Raw genomic sequence first — 20,622 nt, forward strand, 5'->3', positions numbered from 1 at the left:
TCTCTGCTCATCTCAACTCATATCTTCTCCCACTACACAATATTCTGACATGTCTGTCTATATCCCCAATAAATTAAAACTCATGTCAAGTCTGTCATATCAAGCTAGGGCGTCTTCTTCCCTGCTAATTATGTTCATGTCAACTCATATCTGCTCCCACTGTAACAATATTCTGCCATGTTTGTCTATATCACCGATTGAAACTCATGTCAAGTACGTCTGTCATATCAATTAAGGGCGTCTTCTTCCCTGGTAATCTATGTTCATGTCAACTCATATCTGCTCCCACTAAAACAATATTCTGCCATGTCTGTCTATATACCCAATAAATCAAAACTCATGTCTGTCATATCAAGGGCGTCTTCTTCCCTGCTAATCTATGTTCATGTCAACTCATATCTGCTCCCACTATATCAATATTCTGCCATGTCTGTCTATATCAAGGGCGTCTTTTTCCCTGCTAATGTATGCTCATGTCAACTCATATCTTATCCCATTATAACAATATTCTGCCGAGTTAGTCTGTATCTCCACTAAATTAAAACTCATGTCATGGTTTGTCATATCGATCAAGGGCGTCTTCTTCCCTGCTAATTTATGCTCATGTCAACTTGTCTGCTCCCATTACACGATATTCTGTCATGTCCATTTCCCCGCTATATTTAAACTTCTACTGTCCTAAGTATTATATCATGGACGCGTCTTTTCCTCTTAGGTATATTGTATTCATGTCAAATCTTATCTCGCTGTGACTAGGGTTATATCAGACACACTCCATTCGTGCAAGTCTTTCAGCTATTGTCATATCAAGGATGTTTAGATCGGTTTTGTAGTTGCCTCCAGCCCTCCGCCCTTCACATGAACCATTTACAAAGATTGAAAAAGAGATTAATCAGATATTTATAGGTGTTTTTTCATATTCTTGGTACAGAGGAAGGGTCAAACTACTACCAGGGTCAAGAAACTACCCCTGGAAATGCCCAAAATGACCAAATTAATTAACCCGGTAGCTGCAGGGATCATGTTTAAGGGTCCCTCTAAGCGAAAAAAATCATCTCACGCAAACCATTTCATAATATATATCAACGCATTTGTGATCAGTTTATGCATCATCTATTTTTTGGGGGAGTTTATATCATGGCAAAAATGTAGCCCGTCACTGGTAGGTACACGGTAAAGCCACAAATTTGGCCCATCGCTGGTACCAGGTTAAGAATATGGCCCTTACCTTCATCTAGCCCTTCCAAGTGTTGTAACTGGACCCCAGGCTGCAGTGGAATCTTGCAAGTGTATTTCCTGGACTGACTGTTGAGTGTATGAGAACTCCAGGAAATACACTTGCAGGAATACATCACCAGGACCTTCATGTTATTTAATTGTATTGTTCTACTCCTGGAGTCTGCGGTCATTACGATATTTATCCAGACCTCTGCATACATACAATCTTGTAAACTGGACCTTTGCTCATAATAGCCGAGTAGCTGTTCTATGGTTTACTTACACCGTCTTTCAGTGTCCCTATATCATTCGTTTTTGATAGTTCATGAATTATTATTATTTATTATTAGTAGATAAAGGTATATCACCACCATGGATCTTTATCTGACCATAAACTACAATTTAATGCCCGTCTACTTCAACACAAGGCATAGGATGTCAATATGGATCAAGTCCCCTAACAATAAAAACACCACCATGGAACAAAGTGCTTTAATTAAGAGTTGGGTTGCTGTTAACGTAGCGACTGTGTTGGTATTGATGGCAGCTCTTGTTTCCTCTCTTTGCATCAGGGGCGGCGACAGGGGAAGGGCGGGACGGGTAAGGGGGACTAAATTAGCAGCTCATTTGAAGATCTTCCCCTGGTTGAAGGCTCGTCCCTGCTTGTCCTTGCCCACCCACTTGAAGTACTGGTCTACCAACGCCTTGGTGGAGTCCTCCTTGGGGTCCAGCTTTGTCCAGGTGTAGGACTCGTAATCTACGGTCCAGTCATCACAGAGCTGGAACAAAAACATTATAATTATTGAGATCCATGAAAGGATATCGAGGGAGATTAAATGACAAGACATGGATATAAAACATAAAACCATGACTGTAAAGAGAATAAAAAGGAGGAAATATAACAGCTGTCACTTACAGGGAAGACAAGCTCCTGGCCCCTCCACACCCAGATGCCAGAGATACAGTTGGCGTTGTCCTCGCCGAACACACACATGGAGGCGAAGGCGTGCTTCCGGAGCTTGTCAACGCGCTGGAACATGCCTGGAGGGTGAAGGGAGGAAAGACTTGAGTTACAGGGCCTTCTACTACTGCTGCTGCTAAAACAACTTCTCATTTGCTTGCAACATTGAGTCCAGAAAAATGGAAAGAACCAACACTAATATAGGCCTCTTAAAATTTGGTTGGTTTACTCACCGCCAATCAGGTTGCAACTCATGAAGATCTTGCTGAGCTCCTCGGCGTACCTGTGTGGAGGGAAGGAAGACACGTGTTAATAAGGGTACAAACGCTGGCTATTTAAACATGGGAAAGTGACCTCTGGGGGGGAGAGAAAAAAAAAATAAATAAATAAATAAATAAATAATAAAAAAAAAAAAAAAAAAAAAAAAAAAAAAAAAAAATTATGTCTGTCTCCGCCCAATGTTTCCCGGCCAACAAGAGGAGGGCCGGGTCGTATAATGGGTGAGTGGCGAGCATTGCTTTGCCCTCCCCTTGACCCCTCACAGCCACCGGGCACAGAGGGAACACATGGAGAGGGGGACACAGAGCGATGATATCAAGCAGCCTTACGTTAGCACCCGTGACATTAATTTATGGAAAGTTATCAATCAATTATACCACATATGTTAGTATTTTCAGTGCAACAAAGGAGGCACTCGAGTAAGATCAATATATGGAGAATCTAATAAACATCTTAAACCATTATTATCACAAACAGTGAAATAGGTTACAGAGGGAAGAGTATTAGCACTATGAATCACAATGCACAGAAAACAACCACTTCAAGAATATACAGAATCAAATAATTTAATATGATCTGCTTTTATTGCCGTGAAAATAAAAATGAGCATATAAATAAGTAATAGACGAGGCCTAATAGTCTCTTATATGCAATAGGTCAGAGAGGAAGAGTATTAGCACTATGAATCACAATGCACAGAAAACAACCACTTCAAGAATACACAGAATCAAATAATTTAATATAATCTGCTTTTATTGCTGTGAAAATTAAAATGAAGCCTAATACTCTCTTATATGCAATAGGTCAGAGAGGAAGAGTATTAGCACTATGAATCACAATGCACAGAAAACAACCACTTCAAGATTACACAGAATCAAATAATTTAATATAATCTGCTTTTATTGCTGTGAAAATTAAAATGAGGCCTAAAAGTCTCTTATATGCAATAGGTCAGAGAGGAAGAGTATTAGCACTATGAATCACAATGCACAGAAAACAACCACTTCAAGAATACGTATACAGAGAATCAAATAACTTAATATGATCTGCTTTTATTGCTGTGAAAATAAAATTGGGCATCGGGCGAACATGGAAAAAAAGAAAAAGAAGAAGTAATGCACGAGGCCTATTGAAAACACAGGAATGGAGACAGTAAAGACAGTACTATATAAATTTTGGCAGAAAAGAGAAAAAAAAAAGAGAAAGGAAGAGGAGACGTAAAGAGGGTTAGAAACACAAAAGACCCAGAACGAGAAATCTCAAGCTACCTGTGACATCAAGATCAGACCCAGAAAAAGCTACATCAGGGCGTGCCGTTTCAGAGGCAAGACTCCCGACGGACAACTCAACTCTAATACTCACTTATACTGGCAGTACCAGATGGAGTAGTTTTCAGGGTCAAACTTCTCCCAGAAATAAGGCACAGACTTGTCCTCATCATTGTTGGAGTAAAACCGCTTAAAGTCATCCATGTTGAAGTTACTGGAGAGGGAAGGAAAGAAAGGGAGTCAGTCATACTTCATTATCATCATTAGACATTACTAACACCATACTGGTTAATTTAAGGTGTGTGTGTGTGTGTGTATGTAGTAAATGACATGTTTTACTATCAATATTAAGTGACTATTTCCTACCTATATAAATAATGTAATCGTTCCCTTAACCCAGTAGCTGCAGGGATCGTCTTTCTTAACCCGGTAGCAGCGGGGATCATGTTTCTTAATGTTCCCCCCAAGCGAGAAAAAATGAGAAAAATCACCCCTCCCACAAACCATTTCATAACATATATCAAAGCATTTGTGATCAGATTATGTATCATCTATTTTGGGGGGTTTAAATCATGGCACAAATTTGGCCTGTCGCTGCTACACGGTAAAGCCACAAATTTGGCCCGTCGCTGCTACCGGGTTAATGGTCCCTCTAAGCGAGAAAAAATCATCATTCATGCAAACCATTTCATAATATATATCAAAGCATTTGTGATCAGATTATGTATCATCTATTTTTGGGGGTTTATATCATGGCAAAAATTTGTCCCGTCGCTGGTACACCGTAAAGCCACAAATTTGGCCCGTCGCTGCTACCGGGTTAATCCCTTCATTCATTTATTATCATCAGTCCTTGCCACCACCATACAGTTACTTCTGGTTAATTTATAGTGAAGGTGGGTTATAACTGTTGTTTTTATTATCTACTATATCTTAAATTTGGCACTCTACATCAATAACTCTCTTTCTTATTTCCTTCATATTCCTGTCCATTCTCACACAATGCATCCTCTTAATCTTCCTCAATAATTTATTTTTTCTTTATTTGGTGTGATGAGCTGCCTGTTTGTTTATTTTTATTTTTTACAGCAGAGGAGACAGTGCAAGGGTGTGTAAAAAATAAATAAATAAATAAATAAAAATAAAAAAGAAGCCCACTACTTATTGCTCCTGAGTGCGAAGGAAATGGGGGTAAAAAATATCGCACTTGTCTGTCTCCGCCCAATGTTTCCCGGCCAACAAGAGGAGGGCCGGGTCGTATAAAGGGTGAGTGTTGCTTTGCTTTGCCCTCCCCTTGACCCCTCACAGCCACCGGGCACAGAGGGAACACATAGGGAGGGGGACACACACATACAACATTCACACACACACACACACATATAGATTCAGCCATGTACCAAGCTTCTATTCCTGTCCACCCAACATGTCTCAGGAATCTACACTCCATCAGTATCCTCCCCCTTCCTTCCCCTCCCCACAGCATCTTACATCCCATTCCTTACCCTCCCCTTCCATCTCTTCCTCCATATTAACTTTTCCCAGCATCCTTCTCTCCCTCCTTCCCTTCTTCATCCATCCCCCGTTCCCTCTCCCTACACTCACCCAGCAGGGAAGGCGTCGAGGGGGTCTCTGGACTTGGGGGCGGGGGCGGGCTCGGCGGGTGCTGGTGCCTCCTCCTTCTTCTTGGCGGGGGCCTCCTTCTTGGGCTGGTCCTTCTTGGCGGCTTTCTTGTCTTGCTGTATGGATGAAAATGGCGGCTGTTAGTGTGCTGTTGCTATAAATTTATCAGGTTTGTTTTTATATATTATTGGTTTATCTTTTTATGTATTGTTGTTTTTATTTCTGATATACAGATGAAAAGGGCAGCTATAAGTGTGCTGTGGGTTGTTATTAATTTATCACAAGTATTTGTTTTTATATTATTGCTTTACCTTTTAATGTATTGTTATGTTTCTATTCGGTAATCAAGGGTGAATTTTAAGAGGGGAAAGCCGTTCTACCACCCACAGCCAATCCCTATAACCTGTCCCTCACCTTGTTGTCCCCGCCGGTGCTCTGCTTAATCTTGCCCTGCACCTCGGCGAACTTCTTGGGGTCAAACTGTGCCATTTTCTCACACAGCTTGAGGTCCCCGATGACAGCCTTGACCTGTGGCTGGTTGATCATAGTGCTGAACCAGCGGTTGGCGTTCTGGAAGGGCTTGCGGAATGCTGGCTCCAGCACGTACTGGGGAGGGAGGAGGAGGAGGGGTTGGTAAGGAAGGCAGTTGTATCAAAATAGTGCAGAATCAAAGCAGTATTATAATTAAAAAATTTATCTCTCCCTAAAAATGGAGCGTAACGTAGCACAGGTAAAGAAATGAAAATAAATAAGAAAACTAAAACTCAGATTCCCATTTTAACCCAGCAGCAGCGACAGGCCAAATTTGTGGCTTTACCATGTAGCAGCGACGGACCAAATTTGTGGCTTTACCGTGGAGCAGCGACGGGCCAAATTTGTGGCTTTACCGTGGAGCAGCGACGGGCCAAATTTGTGCCATGATTTAAACCCCCCAAAATAGATGATACATAATCTGATCACAAATGCTTTGATAAATATTATGAAATGGTTTGTGAGGGATGATTTTTTTCTCATTTTTCTCGCTTAGAGGGACCATTAAGAAACATGATCCCTGCTGCTACTGGGTTAACATTCACATCACAAGTTTCAAATTCAGGAAGAGAGAGAGAAAAAAAAAAAAAAAAAAAAAAAAATCTGTCGATTTCTCTCCCTCTCCCTTTCCTTCCCTGCCTAATGAAATCATAAAAACTCTCTCTCTCTGTCTCACCTGGTAAAGATGCAGTAGGGTGCAGCAGACAGAGATGTCAGCGAGGGAGATGCGCTCCCCGACCAGGAAGGTGCGCGTCAGGAGGTGTGTGTTGAGGCAGCTCAGGGCGCGGCGTACATCCTCCTTGGCGCGCTCTGTGTTGCCCTTGTTGAACTGCATGATACCCATACACGGGAAAACCCAGGTGCAGGACGCGGGCAGGATCTCATTGTCTGGGGGGAGGAGGGAAGGAGGAGGAAGGTGAGCAGAGCAGAAAAAGCATATGTAAGGTTGATTCTAGTGATAAACCAATGATAGGTAGGTATTTAAATATATGCTCAGGATGGTGAAGGATGCTGGCAAGGTCTCACTGTCAGGGGAAGGAGGGAGAGGAAGTCAAGGCTCAGTGGGAAGAAAGGAGGGAGAGGGTAAAGGCTAGAAGTGGATGGAAGAGAGCTCCAAACGATGAAACAAACACTTGCTGATGGAATGTGAAGGTTTCAGAATACAGACATGATCTAGATAAAGTAGTACAAACCATTAGGAGGAAGGAGTGGGAAAAAGGAAGGAGGGGGAATAAAATCTTTACCGGGACTGACAGGAGATAAAGGAAAACGCTATAGTGAGCAACATGGAAGTATTCTTTGTTGAAAGGTTGAAGGAGAAAAATAATTAAAGGATACAAAGGAAGTTGGAAAGTTTCGTTTAGCCGGCGCAACATCTGTGGTCATATGCCGGAGAGAGACAGAAGGGGAAGGAATTAAAGGAGAAAGGAACAGATCCCAGGAGACGGGACACAACCCCCGATTAATACCTGGTACCCATTCACTGCTGGGTGGACAGGGGCGTCGAGTATCGAAAAAGCCGCCCAAATTTTTCCACTCCGCCCGGGAATTGAACCCAGACTCTCAGTTGTGAGCCAAGTGTGTTAACCACTGCATCACGAAGCCCCCCGATACAAAGGAAGGAAAACCAAGAAGCAACACAAAAAAAAAGAATTCTGCAAAAATACAAATAAGGAAGAACACAATGCCTCACTCACTCACACTCATCCACCCTCACCCACCCACTCACCGGCAAAGCTCATCCAAGCCACGACCTGCGCCTGGTCCATGGGGGAGGTGCCACGCAGCTGCTCATTGGCGACGGCCCAGGAGATGGCGTTGCTCTCAAAGATGCACCGCCCGTCGCTGGTTTCAAAGGCCGGGACCTGGAGAGGGAGGCAGACTGGTTGGCTCACTGATCGACAAGATACAGGAAATGACCTTGGCGGTGGCTGAGTGGTTAGCGTGCTAGGCTCACATTCACTACGTCATGGGCAACGTCGGTTCGAATCCTCACGCTACCATCTGTGATTTTTCAGTCACCGCCGAGTGGCCTAAGACTACCCACATGCTGTCCAGAAGACCACCCATCAACCCGGACTCTAGAAGAAACCGTTCAGGGAATCAAGAAGGAGTTCCAGGGGCCAGGATGTGCCAAGCATAACTGGCGCCACTATAAAAATTGCCTGCGCCATGACGGGCTTGGGCTGACCAAGTGACCATCTGGCCCCTAAAGAAAGCCTACCGGCGCTATAGGCGGGGATGTAAAAAAAAATAAATAAATAAATAAATAAATAAATAAAAATAAAGAAATAAATAAAAAAAAGGAAGGAAGAAAGAAAAAGAAGGAAAAATATGCAGAATAATGGACTGACTATCTGATGAAAAATGAAAGGACTAACTAATTATCTGATAAAAAGATAAGCTGCCCGACTGACTGAGTAAAGGCACAGGAGAGGAAGAGGAAAGAAATGTGAGTGATAAAAAGGAAAATGGTACAGATGAAATGTCTGACTGACTGACTGATGAAAAAATAAAGGACTTACTGGCTGGATAATTAAAAATATTCAAATAACTAGACAATGTTAAATAAGACTGAAGGACTCACTAACAATATAAATAAAAATAAAACAAATAAATAAATACAAATGATAATAATAATAATAACACTGACAGAATAAAAAATAAAATAAATAAATAAATAAACTGTACTTGTCCTTTTGCAAATCATAACTAGAAAAAAATGAACTAAATAAAAAGGTAATAAATAAATAATTCAACTTCTCTACTGCCTCCTTAAGTCACATAATAACAATAAATATAAAAAAATTCTCTCCACACACCTTGCCGAGGGGGAATTTCTTGAGGAAGGCATCGGACTTGTTGGTCTCCCCGAAGACGAAGTTCTTGTCGACGGTGACCTTGGCGCCGCTGTACTGCGCCGCCACCAACACCTTGAAGGCGCGGAAGTTCTCGGGGTAGGTGTACAGGGTCTGGAGAGGAGGAGGAGGGGAAGGGTGTTGATGAGATGATAGGGTGCCATAAGTTTGTTTTCTACAGTAAGTAAAGGAAGGGAGGCAGTCCGAAGTAGGATTCTCTGTCATTTATTCTTTAGAGGAGTGTATAAAGTTTGTGGGTCTTATTTCCTTAGTTATCTAGTTTGGTGTCGATTGCTTCCTCTGGTGTAAGAAGCATAGAAATAAACTAAAAATGAAACTATAAAGCCGGCACTTATGTTCTTGGGTAAAGTGACTATTACGCTTACCTAGACGGGTTCCACGAGAAGGGAGCCCCACAAATACCAACATGCCAGCAGAATGCATATTTACGTAATTACTTGTAGCACTAAAACTATTAAGCCGCTGCTGGAAGGTGTGTTGATTGCACTAAGTAGACTAGTTATAAAATATAATGACAAATTTTCCATGGACCTTCAGTCACACCATGATTTCCGCTAGTGTAGTTCTCATATTTCTGTGGTTTTCTGACGTGTCCACGATCTTCCAAATCTACGGTAGATTTCACCGAAGGATGACGGTATTACTCACCAGCAGCAGCAGCAATAACAAGAAACAAACGAGAACCACGCCAGCGGAAATCGTGTTTTGAGTGAAGATCCACGGAGAATTTGCCCATTGTAATAGCCCCTTGAGTCTCCTTGAGGAACCATCAGAGAATTGTGTGTGTGATGCACTGAAGGAGTCACCATGTGTCACCACCACCACCAAGCCTGACAGATGGTAGGCGGCTGGGCGTGCATGTACCCTCCACCAGGCCAGGGTTCTCCGCCCCCCGGCCTGGTGTGTCCCCTGTGGCCCTTCCCGGGGCATGGGCTGCCAGGACTTGTGTGCCTGGCCTGCCCTGCCCGGCCACCCCCATGGCTCCCCGCCCCTCACCCTGCCAGCTGTGCACAGTGTCCCTGCCCTTATAGCTGTGCCTTGTTGTCACGCCGCCCCTGCACCACCCAGGGGCTGCCCGGCCTGGCAGGGGCGTGGTGTGGTGTGCCGGGCGGTGCACGCCCCGCCAGGCTCGTCCCGTCACCGCTTTCTCCTCCACGTAAACAAAGATGACCGGCGACACATTACCGATAAAATACTGCACCCACAGGCGCGCTGCGACCCCGGGGCGCGGCATGCGGCCTGGGCATGCGTCCCGCCCGCCCCTGTACCCTATAGGAAGCCTCGGGGCCGAAGGATGCCCCGGGAAAACGAAGATTAAATCACCCCGCCTCACACTCACCCCGTGGGCCGCCATGGCTGCTGTAAGAGGCCGAGCCAGGTGGCGCACGCGCCGCGCACCGCCGCCGCGCCCACGAGCCTAAACGCTCTATATTTATATCCTGCCCCTCCTGTCACCCTGCTGCACCCTGCCTGCAGCCTGCACGACCTGCTTGTTCATGATGCAGGCACACAGGAAGACTGTATGGGGTAGGGGAGGACAGGAATGCATAAAAAAAAAACTATATTTTAAGGGAGACTACTCAAGATTTTCACCTCTCTCTCTCTCTCTCTCTCTCTCTCTCTCTCTCTCTCTCTCTCCATGACTTTAATTACTCTCTCCGTGACATTTCTCTCTCTCTCTCTCTCTCTCTCTCTGACTTTAATTACTCTCTCCGTGACATTTCTCTCTCTCTCTCTCTCTCTCCATGACTTTAATTACTCTCTCCGTGATATTTCTCTCTCTCTCTCCATGACTTTAATTACTCTCTCCGTGATATTTCTCTCTCTCTCTCTCTCTTATCTCACACACCCCGGCCTTCATATCGGATAGGCAGCATGTCACGTAATCTTACCTCATACCTCCTGACCCTGACCACTTGACTCTTGGCCCTGTCACTCGATCACTTTTCTGTCATTTCTGTGCACCCTATAATGCCCTTAAACCCTGACTGATACTTGAGTGCTTTATGAGATAAGCGAAACGGGACAACAAAACATTTAGGAATAGGGGCTTTACTAACCTACCCAGAGCAACCATTGTACAGAAAAGTTAAAATCCCACCAGTATCTTGAGTTCTTTTTTATAACTAGGTGTGATAAGACGTTTAAGTGAAGGATGGAGCATAATACACTCCTTCCTGTTCCCAGACCTCACCACAGAAGCACAGAAGTTAAAATTCCACTAGTATCTTGAGTTCCTTTTAAAATTATAGGTGTGATAAGACTGTAAGACGTTTAAGTGATGGATGGAGCATAATACACTCAAATTCCTGCTCCCAGACCTTCCTGTTTCCAGACCTCACCACAGAAGACTTAAAATATCAACCCCATCTATAATTCCTTTTCCAGATAGGCAGAAAAGACATTAGCAAGAACCTATACTAACACATCTCTCTCCATTCTTACTACCCATATCGCCCAACCTCATATAGTAGAAAAAAAAATGTAGTAGTAGACAGCAGATAGTAGACAAAATAAATATATAGTAGTAGACAGTAGATAAAATTAATGAAGAAAAACGATACAAAATCTCCTGCTCTCCAACCTCACGCAGAAATCAAAGGTGCAAAATCAAAGTCTCCAAAGTGTGTTTATCTGCAATTATTTACACATAAGAATACAGCCATGTACAAGATACACGATAGGGCTATACACAATGTACAGAGTGAGGGCGGCGGCGGCGACGGCAGCAGCAGCAGCGCCACCACCACCACCACCACCACCACAGACATTGAGTGATGAAGACACTTGAAGAAAAGACCCAAGGGGAAGACAAAACCAGACCTGGTGGAGGGTGGGGGGCGGGTGGGGGTGTGGTGTGTGTGTAAGATGTGATGTTATGTATGTAAGTAGGTGTGTGTGTCTGAGAAATTGATAAGGTTTTGGTGTGTGTGTTTATGTACGTGTGTGTGTGTGTGTGATTTTCTGGTGTGTAGGTGTGTAAGTAGTATGTGTATTTAGGTGTGGATGTGTGTGTGTGTGTTTACGTATTGATTTTAAAAAGACATTGAGTCATATTAGTATTGTCCATATGTGAGTTTGTGTATGTATGTTATTTTCAAGTGTGTGTGTGTGTGTGTGTGTGTGTGTGTGTGTGTGTGTGTGTGTGTGTGTGTGTATCCCCGCCCCGCCCCTCCACACACGCACACACAGCAGTAGTTCGTGGTGAGGACAGACAGACAGACGTGCAGCCCTCGGACGACACCTTACCGATAGGATATAAAAATATATATACAATCGTCTATGACAAATAATAGAGTATTTCGTCGTCGCTTCCCCCGCGGCGGTGCACTCATTGCGGCTTTCACTCATTTATTCATTTATTAACAGCGGAAAAAATAAAAAAAGCACATCGGACCGAGGCTAACGGGGAGGAACGGATGCACGAACACACACACAAATGCATATTCATTCTCGTAATCTGCATAATTTTCATCCATATTTTTTGTTTGTTTTCCATTTCGTCGTTTGTTTATATCATTTAGGTTTCGGTTATGCGCGACCACTTCCTTCAATGACTGACTGACTGACTGTGATTAACTGGCTGACTGACTGGCGAGTGTCTGTAATGGCTGACTGGTGACTGATCGACTGACTGATGGGTGAGTGTTTGTGACTTGACTGACTGACTGACTGGTGAGTGTTTGTGACTTGACTGACTGACTGATGGGTGAGTGTTTGTGACTGACTGACTGACTGGCTCTCCGCAACTTATCCCGTTTACTATAAGGGCGAGAGACGACGATGATTGAGGTTCAGTATGTAAGAATGAAAATGATGATGATGATGATAATGATAATGTTGTTTATTTTTTTTATCTTGAGGTTAAGCAAGTATTCTAGGTAAAAATGATGGTGACAATGATGGTAACGTCCTGTCTGTTAATCAATTGTTCCTTTTTTTTAATCTGTGATATAACATTGAAATAAATAAAACAAATATTAAACACAAAATAATGAGATAAAACAGCGACTTCGCATTCAGTTAACTAAAAAATACACAAAGTTGATACTAAATGAAAGTAAAAATAATAAATGAGAATAAATAAAATGGATTAAAACTGAAAATAAGATACTGACTTTGCATTCTAGTGGTCGTGAAGTAAAAAAAAAAAAAAAAAAAAAAAAACAATAAAATAATGCAAATAAATATAGATAAATAAAACACAAAATAAAGAAATAAAACATTGACTTTGCATTCAAGTGGCCATAAAAAATAATAAAAAAAAAAAAAATAAATAAAAAATAAATAGATAAATAAAACACAAAATAAAGAAATAAAATATCGGCTTTGCATTCGTGGCCATAAAAAATAATAAAATAAATAAATGAGAAATATAAGAAAATAAACGTAAATAAAAAACAACAGCGAAAAAGGAAAACAAACAAAAATGTCGACACAAAAACCAAACCGACCGAACCTAATCAACAAACACACGTACACACACAAAAACCCCAAAAATAAATATAATCAAAAAAATAAATAAAATAATAATAATAATAAAAAAAATCCGTCCGCCCCAATTAGCCCTCCGTCCAATCCGCTCTTTTCCTTCCTTTATTAAATGTCTTTGGTTCAACGTATCCCCTGCTCTGTCCGTACCCTGCCTTGCTCGGGGCTCACCTCACCTCCTCTCCGCCTCTAACTCAAATATACAGAATCACAGCTTGCTTCTTCGCTCTCCCCGTACAGTGGGTATACATATATGAAGAAAAAAAAAGGGTATGGTGATTGTGTGTGTGTGTGTGTGTGTGTGTGTGTGTGTGTGTGTGTGTGTGTATACAGTGGGTATACATATATGGAAAAGAAAGTGTATAGTGATTGTGTGTGTGTGTGTGTGTGTGTGTGTTTGTGTTTGTGTTGAGATTACGACTCCTATTTTCTTTGTTTTCTCTCTCGTTTCTTTCTTTCCTTCTTCGTTTCGTATTTTCAGTTTGTCTTCTTTTGTTTTGTTTTTTTTGTAGGATTTTTCATTTTCTCCAATCTCATTTTTCTTCGATTCTTCTTTTTCATTTTTCTATTTTCATGTTCCTCCTTCGATTCTTCTTTCTTTCTCTCTCACTTTTCATTCTTTTCTTCTTTCATTTTTATTTTGATTCTGGTCTTCTTCTTTAATTCTCTTTCTCTTCCTCTTTGTGACCTCTCATTTTCAATCTTAATATCCTGTTTTCCTTTCTTTCCACTTCTAACCTTTCCTCTTTCCCCTTTTTTCTCCTCTGCTTCCTCATCTTATTTGTGACACTCTTTCTAACTACATTATCAATTCTTGCTTCATCTTGCAATCCCTTCTTCATTCTCCTATAGCCTTTTTTATAATGCTTTCATGTTCTGTACTTTCTAACTCTTATTAAACTCATTCTTACACTTTCCTTTCCTTTCTAACTCTTATTAAACTCATTCTTACACTTTCCTTTCCTTTCTAACTCTTATTAAACTCTTTCTTGCATTTTCCTTTCCTTCAATCACTCTCACTCCTCCTCCTCCTCCTCCCGTACATTCTTCAGTTCTAACGCTTATTAATTCCTTTTACACAGGTTCCCCTTCTCCTCCTCCTCCTCGTCCTCCTTTTCCACTGGTACAAAATAAGTAATGACAGCTGCTCTCTAAATCACCTCAGTAAACACCTTTTTTTCAGACAATCAAAAAGGTCACTATCTCTTTTTGGGACACACACACATACACATGCACACACACTTAAACACACACACACACACAAACGCAAAATAGAACAGCCTAACTTGGTCACCTTACAAGACTTGACCCCCAAAACTGACTGACTGACTGACTGACTGGTAGCCCTCGTTCACCCACTCTACGCACCCCCACACACGCACACACCTCTCGCACACCATCACGCATCATATAGCAGCACAGACACAAAAATAGAGATATACATGAGCTGCCACAGAGAGTATATGCGAAGGTACGTCCACCACTCTTTACACACCTTCCTCGGGCAACTCCACACCTCTTAACGTCACAGGGGAGGGTGGAATGGGGTACTGGGGACATGGGAAGACTAGAAGGTTGTGTGCGCTGCCCCCTGGGTGAGAGGTGACTGTGTGGGGGGGGAGAGAGGGGGGCAGGAAGGGTTGGAAGGGAAGGGGTGAAGCACAGTGTTGCAAAATTGCCGTACTCTGAAACATGATAATTTTTTAGGCTCCAGAAAGCTGTCATAACCTCATAAACAACGAAATATTAAAGTTACCGTTGAAACTGCTATATATCAATGGTTTTCTCTTTCCGTATGCAATTTTTTAGGCTTTGAAAAACTGCCATAGCCTCATAAACAACAAAATATTAAAGTTACCATCGAAACTCTTAAATATCGATGGTTTTCTCTCTTTCCGCAACAGTTATTGGTGGGAAATAACAAAAAAGCAATGCCCCATAAACAACAAAATATTAAAGTTACCGTCGAAACTCCTAAATATCAATGGTTTTCTCTCTTTCCGCAACAGTTATCGGCGGGAAATTACAAAAATGCAATGCGGTGAGTACGACAACTTGTCAACACTGGCGGCAAGACCCATGACAAGGCACTAGACAAGGGAAAACGGGCAGTGAGTTAGGTCTTAGGTTATGAAGGGAAACCTGGCATGGGGTATTTAGGGGAAAAGGGTGGGGACTCTCAAGGTCAATCTAGGGTACTGGGATGGGGGATTTTAGGGTAGATTTGGGTACTGGGACATGAGGAACTTGGGGTACAGAGGGCTTGGGGAAAACCGGGGTATCAAGACACGGATTTCGGGGTACACTTGGGTACTGGGGAGGGTGATTTTGGGTACTAGGACACAGAGAATTCGGGGCAAGGGGTAGTGTGACTTTGGGTAGTCTTGGGTACTGGGAACTTAGGGAAACAGATAGCTAGACTTAGGGAAAACTAGGGTACTGGGGAGGGGAATTTTGGGGTATTTCGGGCACTGGGGAAAAAGGGGGACAAACAAAACAAGCACCAGGGCACTCGGGAAAGGGACATGGGGTAGATTATGAGCCCAGACAGACAGACAGATCAGCACCTTCAGACATATACCGGGTGCTGGCTATCCTTCTCGTCATTGCTGCTTCCTCCGGGCGTGCTATCGAAGAACCGCCTGAAGGTAAACTCAAAGAAGGCATGTAGGGGCTGGTTCCCATTATTTACCCACTCCAAGTCACTCTCGTTGGGCTCACTCGGCCTAAGCTTATCCGGATCAATGGGGTCAAAGTTCGAAGTGTCATACGGGTGCTTGATTTCCGGGAGGTAAAGCGCCTGTTGTTTCCGCAGTCCGCCCTCGAAGTCCAGGGATTGTAGGTAGGGGTGGTCCTTCACCTCCTGAGCGCCGTTCCGTCCCAGCCGCTTCTCAGGGTGGGTGCACAGGCTCAGGATTAAGTTCTTGGCTTCTGGAGATAGTTTTGCCTGCTTGGGGATCTTGAGTGTGGTCTCCCAGTTGATCACCTGAGGAAGGAAGAAGTGGTTAGCTCGGTTAGGTGCTACTGTAGAAGGGAAGAGGTAGGATAAAGAGTTAGGGCTAGTCTTATTGGTACTGTGGAAGGGAGAAGTTATAGCAAGTCTTGAGTGTGGTCTCCCAGTTGATCACCTGAGGAAGGAAGAAGTGGTTAGCTTGGTTAGGTGTTACTGTAAAAGGGAAGAGGTATGATACAGAGTTCAGGCTAGTCTTGTTGGTACTGTGGAAAGGAGAAGTTATAGTAAGTCTTGAGTGTGGTCTCCCAGTTGTTCACCAGAGGAAGGAGGTTACGTTAGGTTAGGTGCTACTGAAGAAAGAAGAAGGCAGGGTTAGTCTTGTTAATGAGTAATGAGTTAATGAGTAAGTAAGTAAGTGTTAGTCCTACTACTAACATGAGAAGGAGGGGACCTGACTGACTATCACACACACACACACATAGACAGAAGCACATACCATTCCTCCTTCTATCCTTACATATAGGAAATTGGAAAGTTTGGTTTAGTGGGCGCAACATCTGTGGTCATATGCAGGAGAGAGAAGAGGAAGGAATTATAGGAGAAAGGAACAGATCCCAGGAGACGGGACACAACCCTCGATTAATACCTGGTACCCATTCACTGCTGGGTGGACAGGGGCGTAGGGTATCGGAAAAGCCGCCCAAATTTTTCAACTCCACCCGGGAATCGAACCCAGGCTCTCTCGACTGCGAGCCGAGTGTGCTAACCACTGCACCACGATGCCCCCTCTTACATATACAAATACATCCACACCCACACCCTCCCTCACCTTAGATTGTGTCTCCGGGGGCGTGTTGGCCAGGAAGGGTGGCTGGCCGACCAACATCTCATACAGTATGACCCCGACGCTCCACCAGTCACAGAGTTGGGTGTAGCCGGTGCGCGACAGGACCTCTGGCGCGATGTAGTTGGGCGTGCCGACCAGCGAGTGGGCCAGGCAGCGCAGGTGTTGCCGTCGCCGCCTTCGCTCCAGGGGCTTGAGGTCATTACAGTTGCACACGATGTCGTTGTCGCCGCAGGGATCTATGGAGTCTTGCCGGTTGTGGTCGCCTGAAGGAGGAGTTAGGTTAGGTTAGGTTAGCGATGATGACAATGATGGTAACAGTACAACAGCATCAGTAAAGCCTTTGAGAGGAGGTAAGGTGGAATGTCAGGTTAGGTTAGGTCAGTGTATAATACAAAGAGCATAAGGAGTCTGCAAGAGGCTGGTAGCTCTATACAAGGCAGCTCCTGTAAACCTAACCCCACCTAACCTCAGTATCCATGAAGTTATCTAACCACTTCTTGAATTTAACTATCGTATTTGGCACCAGTCAAGCTCACAGCAACATAAACAAACTGCAGTAACACTCACCCACTCTTTGGTAGTACTTTGAGTTGTGTGTCCACCTGAAGCCGGTACAGAGGCCGAAGTCGGTGAGTTTGATGTGTCCGTCGCGGTCGATGAGGATGTTGTCGGGCTTGATGTCGCGGTGGATGAAACCCATCTTGTGGACGCTCTCTATCGCGCACACCAGCTCCCCGATGTAGAACCTGGGGGTGGGGGGATGGGGTGAGTGTGTGTGTGTGTGTGTGTGTGTGTGTGTGTGTGTGTGTGTGTGTGTGTGTGTATTTACCTAGTTGTAATTTTACAGGGCATGGGCTTATGCTCGTGTGGTCCCATCTCCGTATCTGTATTTGTCCAACTTCTCCTTACAGTTTTGCACATTCTTCGTTGATACTACATCCTCACTTAGACTGTTCCAAACATCTATATTTCTTTGCGGGAAGCTATATTTCTTTATGTCTCTCAAGCATCTTCCTTTCCTCAATTTTTTACTGTGTCCTCTTATGTGTGTGTGTGTGTGTGTGTGTGTGTGTGTGTGTGTGTGTGTGTGTGTGTGTGTGTGTGTGTGTGTGTGTGCCTTTTCCCTTCTCACAACCCTTCATCTTTTTCCTTCTTTCTTCCTTCCCTAGACTCTTCATTTGTCTGTATTTATTCTTAAGAGTCCCCTTTTCATTCTCTCCCCCCTCGCCCTCCCTACCCTTCCTCTCCCAAGTCCCTCACCTGGCCAGGTCCTCGAGGAATATCCCGCGCTTGATGAGGAGGGACATGAGGTCACCGCCAGGGATGTAGTCCATCACGAAGTAGAGGTTGTCCTTGTCCTGCACAGAGGGAAGGAAGGAGGGAGTTAGAGAGCCACTGGTTGGAAATTCATAGCAAAATCTCAATGAAGCAAGAGCTGACTGTATTAGATAATCTGCCACATTACTGAAGAAAGCATACTATATATTCTTTCTAGCTTTGATCATAACCCAATTGTAACCACCTCTCAAACTTACTATGTATACTGCTCATCAATGTATAATCTCTCTAGTTTAAGTCATTACCCAATTGTAACCACCCTTCAAACTTACAATACTGCTCATCAATGTATAATCTCTCTAGTTTCAATCATTACCCAATTGTAACCATCATTCAAACTTACAATACTGCTCATCAATGTATAATCTCTCTAGTTTCAATCATTACCCAATTGTAACCACCATTCAAACTTACAATACTGCTCATCAATGTATAATCTCTCTAGTTTAAGTCATTACCCAATTGTAACCATCATTCAAACTTACAATACTGCTCATCAATGTATAATCTCTCTAGTTTAAGTCATTACCCAATTGTAACCATCATTCAAACTTACTATACTGCTCATCAATGTACAATCTCTCTAGTTTCAGTCATTACCCAATCGTAACCACCATTTAACTTACTATATTACTGATCACTATACGTATTCTTTTTAGTTTTGGCCGTAACAAAATCATAACCCAATCATTATAAAGACCGTAACCCCAAGGAGACCAGTAAACACATGTCAGACAGACCAATAGACAGACATGTACCAAGACCCCATACAAGCTCTCCGTCTCACCTGGAAGGAGTAGTAGAGCTTGACGACCCACTCATTGTCCGCCTCAGCCAGGATGTCCCTCTCGGCCTTGACGTGGGCCACCTGGTTCCTCTTGAGCACGTCGGCCTTCCTTAGGGTCTTCATGGCATAGAGGCGGTGGGTGTCCATCTTCAGCACCAGCGCCACCTCGCCGAACGCACCCACACCTGACGTAGGGAGTTAGTTATTATTATTATTACTATTATTATAGCTTTTATGGTAATGGAAGCAGCTCAAAAGCACTATATAAAGAAAACATAAACCTCACTAAATACTGAATGACTGGCCCACAAATATAATGACTAATGACTGTTTTGGTCATAGAGGGGTCAACACAGCAAGACCTCACTTTGATAGGATAGAAAGTCTCACTCCTAAGGGGGCACATATGAATCAAAAGTCCCCCCCCCGAGTAACAGACAGAGCAGCAAGGCACTCACCTATGGTCTTAATCTTGCGGAAGAGGTTTTTGCCCATCTTGGCGCGCTTGAGTCTGATGAAGTTGGACTCCTTCTGCGAGAGCATCTTCCTCATCTGGTTCTGGTCCTTCTCGGAGAGGCCAATCTTCTTCATCTCCTTCTCCAACTGCAGGCGCCGGTTCTCGCGCTCCTCGCATGACTTCATCACGTTCTCGATGTGCTGCTCCATGTAGAACTTGAAGGCCTGGGGGGACAGGTTGCACACGCGCGACTCCCGCCGCTGCTGCTCCATCTCCGAGCTGAGTTTCTTGCGCTCCGGGATGGGCGACTGGTGGGTGGTCTTCTCCTCCTGGGGGGGCGGGGGTGGGGGCACGCCGCGGCAGGACTGCCCCGAGGAGTAGCCGGACTCCAGCGTGAGGTCTGACTGTGTGGAGGGCGACGAGAAGCAGGACACGGGTGAGTGTGAGGTGGCGTGCGTGTCCACCGAGGACACGGGGCTCTCGGAGCGCGAGGCAGTGGAGACCGTGTCCGCCGGCATGGGGGAGAAGTTCCTCTGCAGGGCGGCATGGCCGTGCGGGTCGTGGTGCTGGTCGTAGCAGGCCTCGCCGGGGGCGGGGGCAGAGTCTGCCGTGGACACCTGGCTGATGGGGATGTGGGCCAGCGGCGTGAGGGACAGGTCCAGCTCCTGCACCGGCGTGTCCTGCACGGGGATGCCAGCCACGGGTGGCAGGTACACGGGGCTGTAGCCGCGCCCCGCCGCCGCCATGGCCTGGATGGTGGACTGGTAACTGGGCGGGTCTGTGGTGGGCACGCCGCCGCCCAGCTGGTACTCACTGCTGTCCAGGCCCAGCGCCAGGTCCTGAGCTTGGGCCGCCGCCGCCGCTGCCGCCTGCTGGGCCTGCTTCTGCTGAATGGAGGTGGCATAGGAGGGTGGCGGCGCGGACACAGGCGGCGAGGCAGGCGCGGCGGCCGTCTGCAGCACAGGCTTCTGCACCTGAGTACTCTTGACGGAC

The 20,622-nt window shown here is 44.5% G+C and overlaps 2 protein-coding genes across 5 annotated transcripts in view; both read right to left on the bottom strand.

Annotated features, from left to right (window-relative positions):
* Window positions 1-1,696: 1,696 nt before the first annotated feature.
* LOC126985935 (elongation factor 1-gamma-like) lies at window positions 1,697-10,255 on the bottom strand. Its single transcript, XM_050841527.1, has 10 exons — window positions 10,096-10,255; window positions 8,700-8,849; window positions 7,607-7,742; window positions 6,554-6,765; window positions 5,761-5,952; window positions 5,329-5,462; window positions 3,821-3,940; window positions 2,413-2,462; window positions 2,135-2,259; window positions 1,697-1,997 (listed from the first exon to the last, which is right to left on the bottom strand). The coding sequence occupies exons 1-10, from the start codon at window positions 10,108-10,110 to the stop codon at window positions 1,842-1,844; spliced, it is 1,290 nt and encodes a 429-aa protein (XP_050697484.1). The 5' UTR covers window positions 10,111-10,255; the 3' UTR covers window positions 1,697-1,841.
* Window positions 10,256-11,857: 1,602 nt separating this feature from the next.
* Window positions 11,858-20,622, bottom strand: part of LOC126985936 (serine/threonine-protein kinase Warts-like) — a 20,645-nt gene continuing 11,880 nt past the window's right edge. For 3 of the 4 annotated variants that reach the window (XM_050841530.1, XM_050841528.1, XM_050841529.1), the window contains exons 4-9: window positions 19,631-20,622; window positions 19,173-19,357; window positions 18,308-18,405; window positions 17,615-17,793; window positions 17,030-17,310; window positions 11,858-16,233 (exon numbers count right to left, since the gene is read on the bottom strand). The exon at window positions 19,631-20,622 is cut by the window's right edge and continues 1,112 nt beyond it. In XM_050841530.1, the coding sequence (XP_050697487.1) occupies window positions 15,817-16,233; window positions 17,030-17,310; window positions 17,615-17,793; window positions 18,308-18,405; window positions 19,173-19,357; window positions 19,631-20,622 (2,152 nt within the window). In that variant the 3' untranslated portion in view covers window positions 11,858-15,816. Of the gene's footprint in view, window positions 16,234-16,297; window positions 16,376-17,029; window positions 17,311-17,614; window positions 17,794-18,307; window positions 18,406-19,172; window positions 19,358-19,630 lie in introns of those variants that run through there. The other variant, XM_050841531.1, reaches the window with a different exon arrangement.

The sequence above is a fragment of the Eriocheir sinensis genome, chromosome 60 (genome assembly GCF_024679095.1).
Source record: "Eriocheir sinensis breed Jianghai 21 chromosome 60, ASM2467909v1, whole genome shotgun sequence".
Taxonomy (NCBI): domain Eukaryota; kingdom Metazoa; phylum Arthropoda; class Malacostraca; order Decapoda; family Varunidae; genus Eriocheir; species Eriocheir sinensis.